At 42.5% G+C, this 18566-nt stretch overlaps 1 protein-coding gene across 1 annotated transcript in view; it reads right to left on the reverse strand.

Annotated features, from left to right (window-relative positions):
* The window catches only part of CMC1 (C-X9-C motif containing 1), a 42333-nt gene extending 25502 nt beyond the window's left edge, over positions 1 to 16831 (reverse strand). Inside the window, exons 1-2 of the mRNA XM_033166108.1 lie at positions 16715 to 16831; positions 8127 to 8219 (exon numbers count right to left, since the gene is read on the reverse strand). Coding sequence (XP_033021999.1) covers positions 8127 to 8219; positions 16715 to 16739 — 118 coding nt within the window. The 5' untranslated portion in view covers positions 16740 to 16831. The remainder of the gene's footprint in view (positions 1 to 8126; positions 8220 to 16714) is intronic.
* Positions 16832 to 18566: the final 1735 nt, after the last annotated feature.

The raw sequence follows: 18566 nt of genomic DNA on the forward strand, positions 1-18566 counted from the left end.
AACGGCTACATGTGAAATATTTAGTGTATAGCCAAACATGCTGTCAGTTTAACAAGCCAGCTTCATGAACTATGGCTTGAAATTGGTTAGCTTTGAAACTGTGACAAACCAAGATCCCTAGACAAGAAAACACAACAAAATGAGATTCAGGAAAACTGATGCTCATGAAGTGTGTGAATAGCACAAGCCTGAGTCTCACTTGGGCTCATGCCAGTCATGTGCATCTTTCTAGACTATGGAAACTATAACCTTTCACTTTGATCTCCACTCTTTTATCCCATACTTTATAAAAACCAGAATGAAACAAAAGAGTAATAGTGATGCCACCACTAGTATTTGATTTAAAGCACACTCCAAAAATTAAAAGAGGGAATCTGCAATAGCATACAATACATTGCTTGGTTAAAAAAAATCAAGAAAAAGAGGAGTCGTGATTTATGCAAAGGAGAAATACAATCCAAGACAATTGTTTAAAGATGAAGAAGGCAGATACATTGCAATTGAAATAATTGTGCAAGGCGAGAAATACTTGATACTGGGTATTTATGCACCAAATGATGGGAAATCAATCTTTTTCAAGAAAATCCATGGCATTCTATTGGACTATTTGGATTACAATCTTATTTGCCTGGGGGATTTTAATGGGGCAGTTTCCACTTTGATGGACAGATCACAAAGAACTAAAATTGCAAATGAAGGGAAACTGCCAAAAACTTTCTTTGAAATGGTGGATAACTTGGACTTGATAGACTCATGGAGATTAAAGAATCCCACAGAAACAGAGGCAACATATTATTCAGAATCACAGATGTTATGGTCACGGCTAGACTATATATGGATTTCTAGGCTATTGGCACCTAAGATTTATAAGGCAGAAATTTGCCCTAAGACTTGATCAGATCACAATGCGGTGCAATTGGACTCAAAAAATATATATGTATCAGTTGAGCATTTTGCAATGCAGTAAGCCCACAACTTACATGGGGGTTACATTTGGGGGATTGCATCTAAAGCCAAAATCACATACTAGTCAAAGCACAGTGGGTTCAATGGCAGATGGGATTGCCAATGTATTTTTACCCTGGACGCCTGCCCCCTTTCTAAAACTATTTTGCCAACCACGTAAAGCTGAAGGGGCACAAGTTAAATGCACGTAAACTGTGGCCTTACTGTATTGAAGAAATGATAAACCAAAGTAACAGTAAATGTGGAAGTGAATTTACAGAGTTTGGTGTTGTTGTTTTTTTAAAAAAGCAGCTTGCTAATGCACTAGTATCTCAACCTCTCAAAATATTTATTCATTACATTTATCTCCTTCTAAGGAGCTCAATGTGGCATACATGGTGCTCTAGGGATGCGGGTGGCGCTGTGGTCTAAACCACCGAGCCTCTTGGGCTTGCCAATCAGAAGGTTGGTGGTTCGAATCCCCACAATGGGGTGAGCTCCCGTTGCTCTGTCCCAGTTCCTGCCAACCTAGCAGTTTGAAAGCATGTCAGTGCAAGTAGATAAATAGGTACCACTGCGGCAGGAAAGTAAACGGCATTTACACGCACTCTGGTTTCCATCATGGTGTCCCATTGCGCCAGAATCAGTTTAGTCATGCTGGCCACATGACCTGGAAAGCTATCTGTGGACAAACGCCGGCTTCCTTGTCCTGAAAGCAAGATGAGCGCCGCAACCCCATAGTTGCCTTTGACTGGACGTAACCGTCCAGGGGTCATTTACCTTTTACCTTTACATGGTGCTCTCTACTTCCCATTCTTTCCCTACAATGACCATACAAGGTAGGCTAGGCTGAGAGATAGTGAGTGTTCCAGTACTATCCAGTGACCCTCATGGTTAAGTGGGGATTTGAACTCAAGCTTCCCCAGTTCCTAGCCCCACATTCTAAACTATATTACTCTGGCTCTCTTAGCACCTCAAGTCCTCACATCAAACTGTTAACGGCACTTTAGATCCCCATGTACTTGTGCCTTAGCCTCCAACACATATTATGTTCAGTTAATAGAACCTGGTACGTTTTTTTTTTAATTAATAGAGAGTATAAGTGATGGGCATAAACCTATCCCAGCATGATGCTACTAAGTATTTCACACATTTCCTTATCTGTGTTTCTGATGAGAGAACACAAGACATTTATAAAGTGGTTTTTTTCCCCCCAGGTGTCCTTGGGCATTTAAACAGGCAGTGCCAACATATGCCCAAGGATTTGGAATTGCTCTCCTTTTATGGAGCTTGATGTGTCAGGTGCAAGGGTCATGCTCTGGTGCAGGTGGCCCCTAGAGGGACAGATAAGATCCCAGCTACTAGTGGTCTGTTGATTAAGTGTGTATTACTAAAACAATGGTTGACACTGGCCTTACTCTACTTTAGGAAAGCCCGAAGTGGTGTTTCATCCCATCAGCTTTACTAAGTATCAATGCAGTCCCTGGGGAGAGGAAGAATGGTGGCATTTGGAAACAGCTTTTGTCAGAATACTTTCCTAATTATAGCTGTTTGGCTTGGCCAAGCATTTGTAACTGTATAGGGTAATTCTGCAATCCATAGGTCTATGACTATCACAATTGCACACTTTAAATATTCAGAATACACTTGCTTTTATTAAAATGTGGCGAAGACCTAATAACAATAAAAACAAACTCCCCTTTTGAATCCCATCATGATTTTCTTTAACCCCCCCCCCAAATGTCAATAATCAATTCTTGAGGACAAAACCCAAGTAGAAAATAATGTATATTTTGGGTAACCTAGGGAATGACTGTCCAACATTAGCATTGTTTGCCATGTCTTTAAAATGATTACCAGCATTCGGAGCTCTCTTACACTGTTCCAGAAGACATCAGATAACCAAAATTTCAAACTGTCTTCCTAGATGAACTGTCCAGACTTTCTAGTTAGGAGGAACCCCAAGCAAAAAGGATTTTTTTGTTTTCTCACCTATTTTGCTCTCTCTTTTCTCATTTTATTTACCCCATCAAACAGAAAATATTACAAGTTAATTTAACCAAAGGCTGGTCTGAATGAAAGCCTACAAATAATATAGATCAGTACAACCTAAAGCTTCCCCAATGTTTCTTTTTCCAAAACAGCCAGTCAGTAAAGCATGGCACTTTTAACCTCAGGGTCATAGGTTTGAGCCCTATCTTGGGAGTCTAGATGAACCTTGTGGTACCTTCCAACTCTATGATTCTATGTAGGTAAAAAAGGGGGAATGACCCCTGGATGGTGGAATCCAGTCAAAGGCAACTGAGGTGTGGCACTCATCTTGCTTTCAGGCCGAGGGAGCTGGCGTTTGTCCACAGATAGCTTTCCGGGTCATGTGGCCAGCATGACTACACAGCTACTGACGCAAGGACCGTGATGAGTGCCAGAGCGCACAGAAATGCTGTTTACTTTCCCACCACAGTGGTACCTATTTATCTACTTTCACTGGTATGCTTTTGAACTGCTAGGTTGGCAGAAGATGGGACAGAGGAACGCGAGTTCACCCCGTGGCACGGATTTGAACCGCCAACCTTCCGATCGGCAAGCCCAAGGGGCTCAGTGGTTTAGACCACAGCGCCACCCGCTCCCTATCTAAGATAATATTGCTGGCTGAGCTTAAAAGATCATCATGGTTGATCACAGGGCGGGAGGGCGGGGTGCTGGGCTTTACAGTCTTCATCCATGCCTTCAACAGAGTCTGCATGGCAACAAAAGCCAGTGGACTGAAGACAGGCGTAATGAGCTTCTGATCTCTCTCCTTCAGAAGGCAGGCCACAGCAGACTGTGCACATGTGAAAGTCTCCAAAGAGTCATCAGGTGCAGAGATACACAAAAGCCTATTTCCCCACTTTATCGAAAACGTGCTTATTTCAGCACTTTATCAAAAACATGCCAAATCATTGTTGTAAACTGGGTATTCAGGCTTTAGTGAAAGTGAGCCTAGCACAGGAAGAGGTGAGACCATGTTTGCATACTCACTGGTGCGGAGTGCACCAAGGATTGTCACTAAGTGGAATCTGAACATTCTTGCACTGAAATGCTCGTTTAAAAAGAAAATAGTTAATGTACAAATTACACATACTTGAATTGAGAGTCTAAATCTGAGACAGACCCTGTAAACAAAGTTGGCTCAATACATTATAGAGCTTGTAACTCAATAGCGCTTAATCTCTGGTGTAAGGGAGAAAATGAAAAGACTGCAACAGAGTAATCAGATTAATAAAAATATACAGAAAGGGAGTTCTCCTTGTTTGTGTTTTAGTCACACCTAGGCAACACGATCAAGTAACATATGTGGAAGTGCAAACTTGGAATACTGTGGATTTAACAATGTATCACAATTATATGAACACCTATATTCAATATTCCATAGCTTTCTTAACAGATTGCAATGCAGTTGGGAATAAAAATGCAACTTTTCAATGTAATAGCAAAATCAGTGTTAGAGACAGCATACATTCATACATTCGTATGTACATACATACATAGATTCATGTTATTGTCACATGAAACCAACCAGTACAGTGGAACCCTGGTTTTCGAGCATCTCAGAAGCCGAATGATTCGTAACCCGAACGCAGAAAATCTGGAAGTGAATGCTTCCGTTTTCGAACGCACCTCAGAAGTCGAACGGCTTCTGAGGGACGTTTCTCCATTGAAATTTCCAATCGCCCATTGCGCCTCGGTTGTCGAACGTTTCAGAAGTTGAACGGTCTTCTGGAATGGATTACGTTTGACAACCAAGGTTCCACTGTACAGTGGTACCCCGTGTTACGTACGCGATCCGTTCCGGGTCACGCCATGTGACCCGGGCATACGTAACAAGAATGAACCAAAAAAAGAGAGAGAAAACCTGGAATTTGCGGGGTTTTGTGCTTCTGCGCATGCGCGAAGTGCACAGAACGCTTCCGTGCACACGCGCATGTGCACCGTGGAGGACTTCCGGGTCGCGGGGGTGCGTAACTCAAACGTATGCAATACGGAGCATATGCAACACGAGGTATGACTGTATTTGGTATGGAACACACAATGGCTTCGATCTTAAGTTGCTTTTTTAGTCAAACAAAGAGGGTCAATTTCTGCCCAACTTCCCACTCGGCAACACATTATTTACCAAGGGTCAACTAACTCTTAGGGAACAGCTTTTCAGGGAAGTGGGAGGTAGCTCACTTCAAAGCTATATATTTTCCTAATAAGTTCCCTTCATGATGTTAGCAGCATAAAGGTAAAGGGACCCCTGACCGTTAGGTCCAGTCGCGGACGACTCTGGGGTTGCGGCACTCATCTCGCTTTACTGGCCGAGGGAGCCGGCGTACAGCTTTCGGGTCATGTGGCCAGCATGACTAAGCCGCTTCTGGCAAACCAGAGCAGCGCACAGAAACGCAGTTTACCTTCCTGCCAGAGCGGTACCTATTTATCTACTTGCACTTCGTGCTTTCGAACTGCTAGGTTGGCAGGAGCAGGGACCGAGCAACGGGAGCTCACCCCATTGCAGGGATTTGAACCGCCGACCTTCTGATCAGCAAGCCCTAGGCTCAGTGGTTTAACCAACAGCGCCACCCACATCCCTTGTTAGCAGCATATTGGGGTAATAATTTTAGGACGGAGTCTTGATGACTAGAGAAAGTATGTGTGTACACACAGAGAGAGGGGGGGGAGAGAGATTGGCATCCATCTGTCTTGAGAGACAATGGAGTACACCTCCAGGCGTGAAGTCAAACGACTATGCTAGCTGCAGTGAAGTGACCTCCTCAGGGCACAAGCCTGGGCAGTGTGTACGGAGGTCCTGGGCTGCCCAGGCGACAAAATCGCCCTCTCAGCCTCAATGGTGTGGTCCAAAGGAAAGCAGAGCAGAGGAAAGCAGAGTTGGCACCAGCTTGGCTGCAGGAGTTCCTGGAAGGAGGTGTACAAGATACCATCCAACCGTCTTAGGGACTCCACTCTGGATTTCTGTAGGGCTTATTCCTTAGCCTTTTCTTCCCCTAAAGATGCCCAAGGCAGCGGCTAACTCCAGAATACCATTCTTGATACCACCTACCAATATTTTATGCCACCAGAAAATGCCAGTCTTTAAGGTACCACAAAACTGTTGTTTTTTTTCTGCAACAGACTAGGGTGATATAAAAAATTAATAAATAAATAAACATGGCTGCCCCTGTGGAAATCTTTATCTTATCCAAGTCAATGGTTAAGCTCCCACTGATGAGTATAATTGGGATTTATATTCAATATGGTATGCTAAACATGATATTCATACACCATGATAAAAATTAAATATTTAGGAAATATCTTATATGCACAATAAATACCACCAAGCAAAGCATTTAAGATTTTCATACCCAAAAATATACAATTACTTTTAGCTATTCTTTCACAGATTCTATTTTCTGTTATCCTTAAGTGCCTAACCTGGCAATATTTATTGTGCATTAAACAACAGAATACAATCTTACTTTGTCTGGGTAACCTTGAAAAAAACACACCACAGATGTTAAGCCAAAAAGTCAATGAATTGTAACAGGGTCTTGAATATGCAATTTTAATAGAAACATGATTGTTCTTTTGCTTTCTGTTAAACATGGCACAACTCTCAAAAGTGTGTTACTGGCTTTTCTTCTGACAATTCAAATGAATTATCCAATGCACACACAATTTATTTGGCTACATCTCATATTAAAAGTATTATAGTACAGAGCTATTTCTATTCTTCATACGCTAACACCACAGTGAATCATGTTCCCAAGTTCTTTAAGTGTCAAACGTTTCAATGATAAATACTTGAAATAGTTTTAAGGTCTCAAATCACTGATTGTCCTTTATGCTGATCTGCATACCCAAGGTAACAGCTACAATGTCTGGAAGTACAGGAACTACCCCCCGTTATATGACCTACTTCCCCTGAGTGAATGCTTTCAGCCTCTCTATTTTTCTCCTGTTCACAGGACTTAGGTTATTTTGCAATTTTCACAACATCACACCTCTTTCCCCTGTAATTCCAAAACATATGGGGAGTTGCTCTGCACGTTGGCAGTTTAGCTGAATGCAGAGGTGAGAGTCTTATGCCATTTTCTCGTTCCCTCAAAAGCCATGCACTATTATAAATCAAATTTAACTTGTATAAAGCTCAGTGTTAACTAAAGGCAACAAAGAAAAATACAGACTTTATTATTTTAGTTCTCTGCCAGCTTTTATCATTTTATACAGGTCTGCCTGTGTACATTGCTCCTTACAGAATTCAAAGAGGCAAAATATAAGCAGGTTCCTGCTCTTAAATAGCTTCCAGATTGCTTTCTGCAAAGGGAGATACATTCCCGGCAGCCACAGGAATCTCCTCCACCTTCAATCCGAAGATTATCAATCCCTGCGAAGGAGGATCTTTCATGGCCCGACACGCATGGGTGCAATGCAGCATACAACAGCGTTCTCAAGACCATTCCAACTGAATTTTAGATGGCATAATACTGGATAACCCTAATCAGCTTCTTCTAAGGTACCTGACCATTATGTGTTTGTCTCAATGAGAGTTGTAGTATAGAACTAGGTTAGTGATTCCAGGTGGACTGAAGCATCTGACAACTTCAAAAATTATAATGTCACTTCTCTGCAAATATGCCGTTGTGTTGTCATACAGACACTAAAAGGAAAGGCAGCTGGGGTGAAGAAACAAGGGTACACCCTAAGCTGTTTAGGAGTTTCCAAGCAAGTGCGCATGCACACAGATTTCCAGACTTCTGCCAATCAAGGTAGCTGGGAACAATATCCTGGCCCTTCAGTGCAAATTAAATGAGAATATTTGTCATTGATGTTCACCGCTGGGTTCAGTCTCAGAAAAATTAAACAGTATGCCTAATTTGTTTTAATCTATTTTGTGTTGCAGTCATCATTATGCTCCTGTCTTTATCCCTCCCAAAGAAAAGTACAGAATGCTTCCTTTCTTCAGTATGGTGCCCGCGTTGCAGCAAACTCTTTTCAGCAAATTATTTCAGCCCAGCATTCTACAATGCATAGTACTGAGCATGCAATAAAGAAGAGAGATACAAATCACACACCTATGTTCACTGCTCCTATGACAGCTTGGAAAATGATAAAATTCAGGTCACATAAGTGATTAGATTTCGTATTCTGATGAATTTCACTCTCACCTTGTACTTTATCAGAACATAGTTCCCTGGCCTTCTCTCTCATCATTTTTGGAATCAAAACATCCTTTTCTACGTGCCTGAGCTGTGGCTCCTCTGCAAGAGAACAAAAATATTTCTATGTTTAGATGGCAAGTCGCAGGTAAACTGAAATAACAAGAATGCTGTTTAGAAGGGATGTTAATACATCCAGAGTTCTGAAACAAAACACATGTATAATAACGTCCTACTATCAACAAAATAATGATTTATTATTTATACCCCTCCCATCTGGCTGGGTTTCCACTGGCAAATATATCAAGGTAACACTGAAGATGACAATGGGTGGAATTCAACATAGAAGGTCTGCTTGTACAATAGGATTCCCACCCCCTCCTTCTCCTGCATGTCTTCCCACATAATTTTCTGCTGTGGAGGACTGAGAGAAAACCCCAAAATGGTTTAGGCAGCATCTGGCGCTTTGTGGGGGGAGCAGAAGGGGAAGTCCTGCCCTGTGAGTGGATCTCATTCCAAGCACAGAACAACTTATTTGACTCCCACCCAATACTTTCATTTGCTGTATTTGCAAACAATATGCCTAAGGAGTCTGACACGCCAGGGTCATTCCCATCTTATCCTCTGAAGGGCTAACATGTCCAAGGCTGTTCAGTGACCAGGATCTGAATTCCATTCTCCATAGCCCCATTCCACTAATCCAGGCATAGGCAATCTCAGCCCTCCAGATGTTTTGGGACTACAGCTCCCATCATCCCTAGCTAACAGGGCCAGTGGTAAGGGATGATGGGAGTTGTAGCCCCCAAACATCTGGAGGGCCAAGTTTGGGGATGCCTGCACTAATCTAACTAGTTGACCACACTGGCTCATGGCAATATATTCATAAGCAGGTTTTAGGAATATGAACCAATCACACAGAAAAAGCAGCATTATAACTTTCATCTTTATAGCTCAGGGGTGGAGAATGTATGACCCCTCCAACTGCAGTTGGGACTCCAACTCCCATCAGCCTCAAACTATCACATGCATTCGCCTGGGGTGATGGGAGCTGTAGTCCACAAACATATTGAGAACCACTGGTTCCCCATCCCTGCTGTAGCTAATGACACATGCAAAGCATTGTTTTTAAAGCATTTTCAGTTTGTGCACAGAAACTGATTAACAGATTGGTGAGCTTGTTTCAAATGTGACAGCAGTAAGCTGAACTCACTACATTTTCTGAAATGTATTCAAAAGTATACACATATAATGCACTGTACTAATCTAATTTGCAGGTTACCAAGCCATGGGTGACCGTGGCCAGGCTATCTCTACCTAGGTGGGGTTGCAGCTGGTGTACTTCCTTAACCTGGTAAAAGGTGCAGCATGCCATGAAGTCTGCAATGGCAGAGTTGGAGCAATCAGCATTTAAAACTGCAGGCCTGATCCTTAAGACCAGCGGTGTTCCAGATGTTGTTGGACTCCAGTGCCCATCAGTGCCAGCCAGCATGGCCAATGGTCAGGAATGATGTGAATGTGCAATCCTGCAACATCTGGTGGGCCACACGTTAGCCACCCCTACTTTAAAGGGAATGCAATCCCATTTAGAACAGGTTGAACACCAACTTCCAAAACATACGAACTACCCATCAATACTGTCTTTTCAGGACTGAGCTTCAGCTTAGCAACCTTCACCCAGTCCATTAATCATTCCAAACATCAATTTAGCAGTTACAGGTAGGTAGCTGTGTTGGTCTGCCATAGTCAAAACAAAATAAAAATTTTAAAAAATTCCTTCCAGTAGCACCTTAGAGACCAACTAAGTTTGTTCTTGGTATGAGCTTTCGTGTGCATGCACACTTCTTCAGATATCTGAAGAAGTGTGCATGCACACGAAAGCTCATACCAAGAATATATCTGAAGAAGTGTGCATGCACACGAAAGCTCATACCAAGAACAAACTTAGTTGGTCTCTAAGGTGCTACTGGAAGGAATCAATTTAGCACTCATACCTTGTTCCACAGGAAGGCAACAGTTGGAAGATGGTGGTCCCTGTTTGAGAGGCAGGGTAGAAAGGGTATCCCAGGGTGGGAGGCTGGGGCAAGAAACAGGCTCCCACGTGGGAGCTGGGAGGGTCTACCTTTCTGTGTATGGATAAAGGATATGATATAATTGTGATGAAGGGCCTTTAATTCTTTTTTGTTTCCTCTTTTCTTTATCTAGTTTAACTTTTATTGTATTTTATGTTGAAAGCTTTCCATAAAAATTAACTAAAGAAGCAGAAGAAAGGGTTTAGCAGTTGTACCTGGAAAAAAAGATTGCATATTAGGGGACATTAGCTCTTCCCCTTGACAAAGAAAAACCTGCAAACAGCATTCTGATAAAACAGGCCAGAAGTTAATGGGAGGCAGAGATTGCTACATATGAGTGGCTTATTGGAACCGTGAAACTCTCATTCTATTAACCACTATGCAGCTTGGTACAATCCTATGCAGAGTTTCCTGGGAGTAAGCCCCACTGAATTCAGGGAAATTTCCCAGCAACTGAAACATACGCAGGATTGGTTCCTTTAGTAGTTCCTTTAGCTGCTTTTATGTAGGTTGGTTTCTAAAAATAGCCCAGAAAATTGTATACATTTGTGTTTGCCATAAGTTTCAAATGTTGAGATTGTACTACCTTAGATTCGCATCAATTCAAATTAAGAGAGAGAGTAAGGATGACAACACCAGGGAAAAAATTTCAAAGCTTTAACTTCTCACTATTCTATCATCACCTTGAAGTCAATTTTCACCTTTTTCACTGGCTGAATCTGTTATCTTACATTTTGCTTTGGGGCTCATGTGTTCTTGCAATATAGCAGTACTGGATTATGAGAATACTGACAAGCATGTTTGCTAAAAAGAAAAAAAGTCACAATGCTTATATTCTTGTAGGTTGGGGATCAGATTCTGAACAGATTCTGTAACATTTTGGGGAAATATAAAAAGTAAGAACATGAACAGAGGGAGAGCGCAACTATATATGTTGACTAATTCAGATACAAAACAATATAATCAGTAGAGAAGGTGGAGAGTTGTTTCTGCAAGTAGTTTCATCTGACCTGTTTTATCTACATTCATCTCAGAATAGCCAGTTTAACTGCTGAGAGATAGCAGATCAGACAGCCTCCTGGGAATTATAGCAGCTTCAGAGAAAATATTGTTGCACAGAAACTACATTTTACAGCCATGCATTCTCTTCTTGCCTTTTGCCAAGGTTTTTTTTTTATAAAAAAACAACAACACCCCCAAACAAATCCACTCTGAGCCATGCATGTACAAGGCCAAGTTTAACCACCTTACTTACATAGCATCCTATCATATGCCCTAGAGTGGCACACATACTTAACCTCTGACTTCTTTCCGAAACGATCAATTGGAGCGTGAACTGGAAACGCAGTCCAGATTTGTCATAGGCTGGTAAAAGCTTGAGAAGCAAACGTAGCTTTCCCCATCACATTCTAATGCTAATCAATACAGTGATACAGATCAATATTAAGTTTGTTATTGGTATGAGCTTTCGTGTGCATATCTGAAGAAGTGTGCATGCACAAGAAAGCTCATACCAAGAACAAACTCAGTTGGTCCCTAAGGTGCTACTGGAAGGAATTTTTTTATTTTTTATTTTGTTTCGACTACGGCAGACCAACACGGCTACCTACCTGTAACTTTATCTAGAACAGTTACCCTCCTTCCACATCAAGCCAACTTTTCTATGTGGCTCAACCATCAATCAGTAAATATAGCAATTAAATGCAAGTCACACCCACAACAAAATGTTGCAGTGTGGAATACTGCTGTTCGATAAGCCAGCCTCCCCCCTTTTTTCTGTTTTAATTGGGTTTTATAAACAAGAATGATGTTATACAAATAAGTATACCAAGTTTTCTCATGTCATTTGTATATCACAAAAATAGCATAATAAATGTGGAAACATATCTACAACGTATGTTTCATTATTAGTGGTCAATGTAGGAGTTCTTGGTTTATGATTTGGTTTAAACGATTAGGAGGAGGAGGAAGAAGAAAGAAAGGAAAAGGGGGGAAGAGGTGAAGGAGGGAGTGGCGGGTGGGGTGGGGTGTTTATGCTTCTATTATTCTACTTAGCGTGTGTGAAGGGTTGTGTCAGCGTTACTCGAATGGGTTCTCTTACTATTCACTTGTATTTCTTTGGTGGTGAAAGAGGTGGGGTGTGGCTTAGAGTGTGGTTGGTTGTCTTTGGTTGGCTGTAGTGAGCATTGTTTTTGTGTGTGAGTGGGGTAGGAGTGTGTATTTTTTAATCAGGTTACCCAGATTGATTTGTATGCTGTCGGGGGATTCTAGATGTTGTCTTGCTGGGATGTGTATATGATAAAGGGAAACCAAACTGGGGTGAAGGCATCTTCTGCCATTTGTCCCTGTGTCAGTTTCAGTTTATTGGTTAGTTTTTCTAATAAGGCTGTTCCCCATACTATCTGATACCATTGGTCCATGCTTACTCCTGACAGGTCTCTCCAGTGTCTGGCTATGATGCTTTCCTTTTTCTAGCGGATACTCTCCCATTCCCTGTCCCCACTCCTCATTTTCCAGCCCTGTGCAAGCTACAATTCCTGCTGCAGCGTTCCATAGAAAGCCGTTTCCAAACACTCTTCAAAGGCTGCTAAACCGAGGGCACATTACATTACCTCTTCCAAATCTAGATACTACCTAGATATGGATTAAGGTAGGGGTGAGAGAATCTGTGGCTTTCCAAGTCTTGTTGGGACTCCCAGCTCCTATCAGGCCCTGCCAGGGTTGATGCAAGTGGCCAGGGATGATGTGAGTTGGAAACCAGCAAGGCCAGGAGGGTCACAAATTAGCCGCTCTTGTGACCCATGGGCGTACCCAAGGGGGGGCAGGAGGGGGCACCTGCCCCCCCTAGAAGCAAAAAATAATAATAATTAAATGGTTATCGGCAGCCTAAAAGGAAAAAAAGCTCTCCTAAAAAGCTCAACTACCGGTCTTTCTCCCCCTCCCAAAATCTAAATAACAATTGAGCTCTGCCGACCGGCAGCCGGCCACTGTGTGTGTGTGTGTGTGTTGCGCCGGCTGGTCTTTGCAAAGGAGCTTTGGAAACAGTTCCCTTGCATGGTGAATTGCGATGGCTGAGGATCCTAGGAAACTGAGTTTTTCAGCCATTTGGGGGCTTTCTGTTTGGGGGGGGAAAGTTTTTCTGTTTTTTGAAGCTGTTTTGAGCTGAACCCCAAAAAACGGGGGTAGATCACTGCTGAAAGTAGATCACAGTCTCTTGGGAGTTGGCCACCCCTGGTATAAGACATGTAACTAGAATAAAAAAAAATTAAAAATTCAAGCAAATAATTGTAATAACTACCGTAATAAAGCACTGCTATAATTATATATAATTATCCTAAAATTTTGGTTTCATTCGCCTTTCCGTGCTGAAATGTCACAACCTGAACGACCATGGCTTGCCCCCCCCCCTAGTTTTGATCCTGGGTACGCCCCTGATGTGACCCTTATAATCAAGGAAAGGATGCAGGGGCACGCCAGGCAAAGCTGGTAAAAAGTCCTCTTGGTTGCAAACAGCACCTCCTGAGATTCCTAGAACAAACTCCAGCAGGGGAAGGGGAAATGACACAATGAGCCATGAGAGCTCCCTACCAGGACCTGTTTCCTAAGTATGTATGCCAAGGATTGCAGCATTAGTGAAATTCATAAAACCAAGCAAATTACAGGGAATTTAGGCTTGCAAAGTACAAGTTATTCGACTTTCTTAAATGCAAAGCGTCTTTCTCTCTGTATGATAAGTATACCACCGTCACCACTTTCATTGTAAACCTCAAGCAGAGATAGATATACATGACAGCGAAGGTAAAGTGGCAATGGCAGTCACTTAAGGAGTTTAACATTGCCAAAGCCAAGCACAACATTTTCAGCACATACTGCTGTTGGAAAGAATGGTCCCAGGAGGAAGATCTCCAGCAACCATCTATCAGTCATACACTTATTAGCACATCACCAACCACAGGTGAGAATGTGCCTTGACAGAACTGGGCATGTAGAACTCCTCAAAAAATAAAAAAGTGTTTTTCTAGCAAAGGTGAAAACATGAGAGAGAAGGTTTGCACCCCCCAGTATGACACTGTTGTAGTAGGGGGGGGAACAAAACAAATAAACATGAGAGCTAAGCGATGAACATAAAACATGTAGCTGGATTCTGGATGAGAAGAATAGAAAGGAGTGCAGCCAGTGCTGCTGAACTCGGTCTATGCTTTTTTATTATTATTTCTTATACAGTGGTGCCCCGCTAGACGAATGCCTCGCTAGACGAAAAACTCGCTAGACGAAGGCATTTGTCTAGCAGAAGGCTGCCCCGCTAGACGAAAAAGTCTATGGGGCTGCCTCGCAAGACGAAAAATTTTCATCTTTTTTTTTTTCGTTTTGCGGAGCGCGGCTGTCATTGCCGCTCCGCAAGACGAAAAACCCGCTAGACGAAAATTTTTGCAGAACGAATTATTTTCGTCTAGCGGGGCACCACTGTATTGGTATACTGCCTTATACCTGTAGATCTCAGGGTGGTTCACAACTAGAGTGTTGGTGTAAGGAGTCAGAAGCAGCCCTCGGACAAACATGCTGTATTGACGCCCCTCTTCTGTGGTCATTTCCCCACCCCATGTTAAACATGGTTAAAATTTGGGCACTAATCTTAGCCACAGTTAATGCTAGCCTGGGTTTGCTATTAGCCAGTGTTTTGAAACCATTTTCAAATACTGTAGTATTAACCATATTTAAATTTGGTGTCAACTGCCTTGATTGTTTGGAAGCCATCAAATCCTGCTTTAGACAAGAGTGGGTACAATACATTTTGATCCGGATTCTCCAAGTTATAAACAAGATGATTCCTCATGTCAGCAAAAATAATCCGAGATAGAACTGAAATACAAAGGGAGTCAAAAGACACAGAAAAGTTGGCAAATGTGAGGCATATTTTATAGGGATCTAAGAGCTGCTAATAAAATATTTTGGAGATTCACGAGTGAAGAAAAACCTGATGACCAATTGTGATGACCAATCCCAACCCTTCTCCTGGGATATATTACTTCCATAGAAGGCAAACCCATAGGAGTTTGTTTGTCAGTCCCACAGGTGTAGGCTAATCACCCCAATTTTTAACAGGCCAATTTGAGAGTAAAGCTTGAGGCAACTTTTTTTGTGTGAATGGAAATAATGTGTCATTTTTTTAAAAAAAAACAACGTAAATAGAACCTGGGGTGAGGTAGAGTAGCCGAGACCTCTGCATGAGGAGTTTAACTTCCACCCACACCCAAACACCATGGTCAATTAAAATTGCCTCCCTGAAGCTATTTACATAGGAACAAATGGCTCAATTGGTTTACATAGCAAAACCATCAAGTTATGAAACTATAGGAAAGGTTAAGATTATGGTGTTATGCAAGTTAATGATTATCTACACCAGTTGCAAATGACTGAGAAAATTTAAACAAACAATACAAAAAACAGCCATATCCTGAAAACTTGTTACAGGATAACATGTTGAATTTTTCAACTTCCAAATTCCAAAAAATGAGGAGCACTTAAAAGTTGTAACATGACCTGGGAATTCAAAAGATGTTTTGGTTAAATTAATATAATTTAGCTTCGATTGGTACGTAAAATGTGTGTAAAACTGCATAGAAATCATTAAAAATGATTTGACAAATTCTTGCAGTTATATTATATATTAATATTATTGTTTACTGCTATTATTTAGCATTACCAGACATTTTCAGAAGGTAAAACTAAAGTTCTTTGGTTTTCCAAAAGCAGTTTATGTCAGTGTTTTTCAACCTTTTTTGGGCAAAGGCACACTTGTTTCATGAAAAAAATCACGAGGCACACCACCATTAGAAAATGTTAAAAAATTTAACTCTGTGCCTGTATTGACTATATATAAAGTAATTATCTTGAATTTTTCAATTTTTCCCACGGCACACCAGGCAACATCTCGCGGCACACTAGTGTGCCGCGGAACAGTGGTTGAAAAACACTGGTTTATGTGCTTCTTCACCAAACGTAGGTTTACCAAGCTAAATGCTGATCGGTCACACAAAAAATAGTAATAGCAGATTTGAATTCCCCACTCAAAAAAAACACACGTATTTTAAAGGCCCTTCACTGAATAAGTTTGCAAAAATTAAGTTTCGCCCCCTGAAATGACGCACCCCACTACCAGGCTATTTTGTAGAGGTAATGTTGAGTGTTCTTCATTCATCTAAATTTAAAGTGGAACAACCTTCCATTTTATCATAAAACTGTAGTTAGAAGGGATCCCCCGGGGGCCATCTAATCCAACCCCCCTGCAGTGCAGGAATCTCAACAATCATCTTCTATGTCAGACAACTACATCCATTTCGTCAACGAGGGGAACTAAGAGCACGTGAGGGCTGGGAGCACTTGAGTCGGTGATAAATCCGTGAACAAGGGTTCACACGTGAACCAAGGAGCAAGATCACGGATCTAGACTGGCAGCTCCTCAGCCTAACCCCCTTGCACTCTCATGTCCCGGGCACGTCAAGAGGAGGGGGTAGCAACCGCCCCTACCTGCTGCACCAGGAGCAAACTCCATGTACCAGCTTCCTTGCTTTAGGGGCAGGGAGGGAAGCACCTCAGTAGCTACAGAAGTCGCGGCGGCGGCAGCAGCAACAACGTGGTCACAGTCCCTCCTCAACCTTGGGTTTGTGTTTTAAAGCCACCCACTCTCTCGGCGCATGCGCCGGCTGCGGAATTCGAAGCTCCAGCGCGCGACCCGTCGGCCTAACGGCACTACGGCGCACGCGTCGAAGAGAGGGAGGGCGAAAGCAGGAAGCGGAAGAGAAGGAGGCGAACGAACGGCGTGGGAGGGCGCGTGCGCGTTGAAGGCTGGAGAAGGAAAAAGCGGAGTTTTACCTATTTGGGGCGGGGCGAATGCCGGCCTCTTCCAGACCGGCTTCTTAATAGGAGGAGCTTCGGAGGCTAAAGCGATAGTGACGCCATCGTGGCAAGAAGCGATAGTGACGTCATCGTGGCAAGAGTATCCCCTAGAGAGCCCCTTAAAACCAGTTGGGAAAGGGGGCTGTTGGGATTGTTCCTTGTCAGGCAAGGAAGGCAGAACAAACACCCATACTTTTATTACGCACACGTCTTTTAATAAATACATCCATTAGTAGAAGGGAGAGCAACTAATAATCAAGGAGATAGACCAATGTGAACGTTGAACAGAGGCAAGCATTATCACCAAACCTATCAGCTCAACAATTACTAAATATTGACATGCTTTCATAACGTAACACTTTTCACAGACCCGAATATAATATTATAGTTTGGGGGTCAGCCTGGTTGGTATTTGCTGCTCCCTTAGATTCTTAACAGCCGTGAGGTTGTGTTCACAATATCTGAGGATAGCCTCAATTATTTAGGAGGTTATTCAGAAGAACATGCCCCACTCTTGTATTATGACTTAACGTTTTAAGGCGCAGTGCTGGGGCTTTGGCCCCATGAGATTTCTTTCTAGTTTATCCAGCAGTCTTGCTTTCTGATTGGGGTGGGGTAGGGCGGGTTTACCCCTGCATTGTTCACAAAAACTAGTTAGGTCATTGTGACCCCTGTGTCGAGTCCCTTCATTTTCATTTCTCTATTAAGGTACAGGAGTTAAAGAGTGTTAAGGCTGAAATCCTAAAAATATATGGTAAAATGTAAAGGACCCCCTGGGTGGTTAAGTCCAGTCAAAGGCAAATATGGGGTGCGGCGCTCATTTCGCTTTTCAAGCCGAGGGAGCCTGCGTTTGTCCACAGACAGCTTTCCGGGTCATGTGGCCAGCATGACTAAACTGCTTCTGGTGCATGGAGGATCGTGACGAACGCCAGAGCGCATAGAAATGACGTTTACCTTCCCACCAGAGTGGTACCTATTCATCTACTTGCACTGGCATGCTTTCAAACTGCTAAGTTAGCAGAAACTGGGACAGAGCAACAGGAGCACACCCTGCCACAAAGATTCAAACTGCTAACCTTATGATTGGCAAGCGGTCCAAGAGGTTTGGACCACAGTGCCTCCCGTGTTCCTATACTTGGTAGGGAGCAAACTCTACTGAACAGAGAGTAACTGCATAGGATTGTACTGTGAGAACTGTAGTACTGTAGTTTGTTAAATTGTGAAAAGATGGCTGAAGAGAGATATTTCCCAAATTAGGTCTGCATTGGGCCAGTTTCCTAACACATGCACAAAGGTGCGCGCACACACACACACATGTACAAAAAAAAAGTTTTAGGAACCGCCTGAGATGTCTGAAAAGCGCAGTGCAACGACAAAGAATATATTTTCCATTGCACAAAATGTGGCTGATCATAAATAGCTCCTGCTTGCAGTCATTTCTCTGTTTGTCTACCATTCATATTGTCATTTGATTAGTTAATCA

Source organism: Lacerta agilis, chromosome 12, assembly GCF_009819535.1.
Source record: "Lacerta agilis isolate rLacAgi1 chromosome 12, rLacAgi1.pri, whole genome shotgun sequence".
In the NCBI taxonomy this organism is placed as follows: Eukaryota; Metazoa; Chordata; class Lepidosauria; order Squamata; family Lacertidae; genus Lacerta; species Lacerta agilis.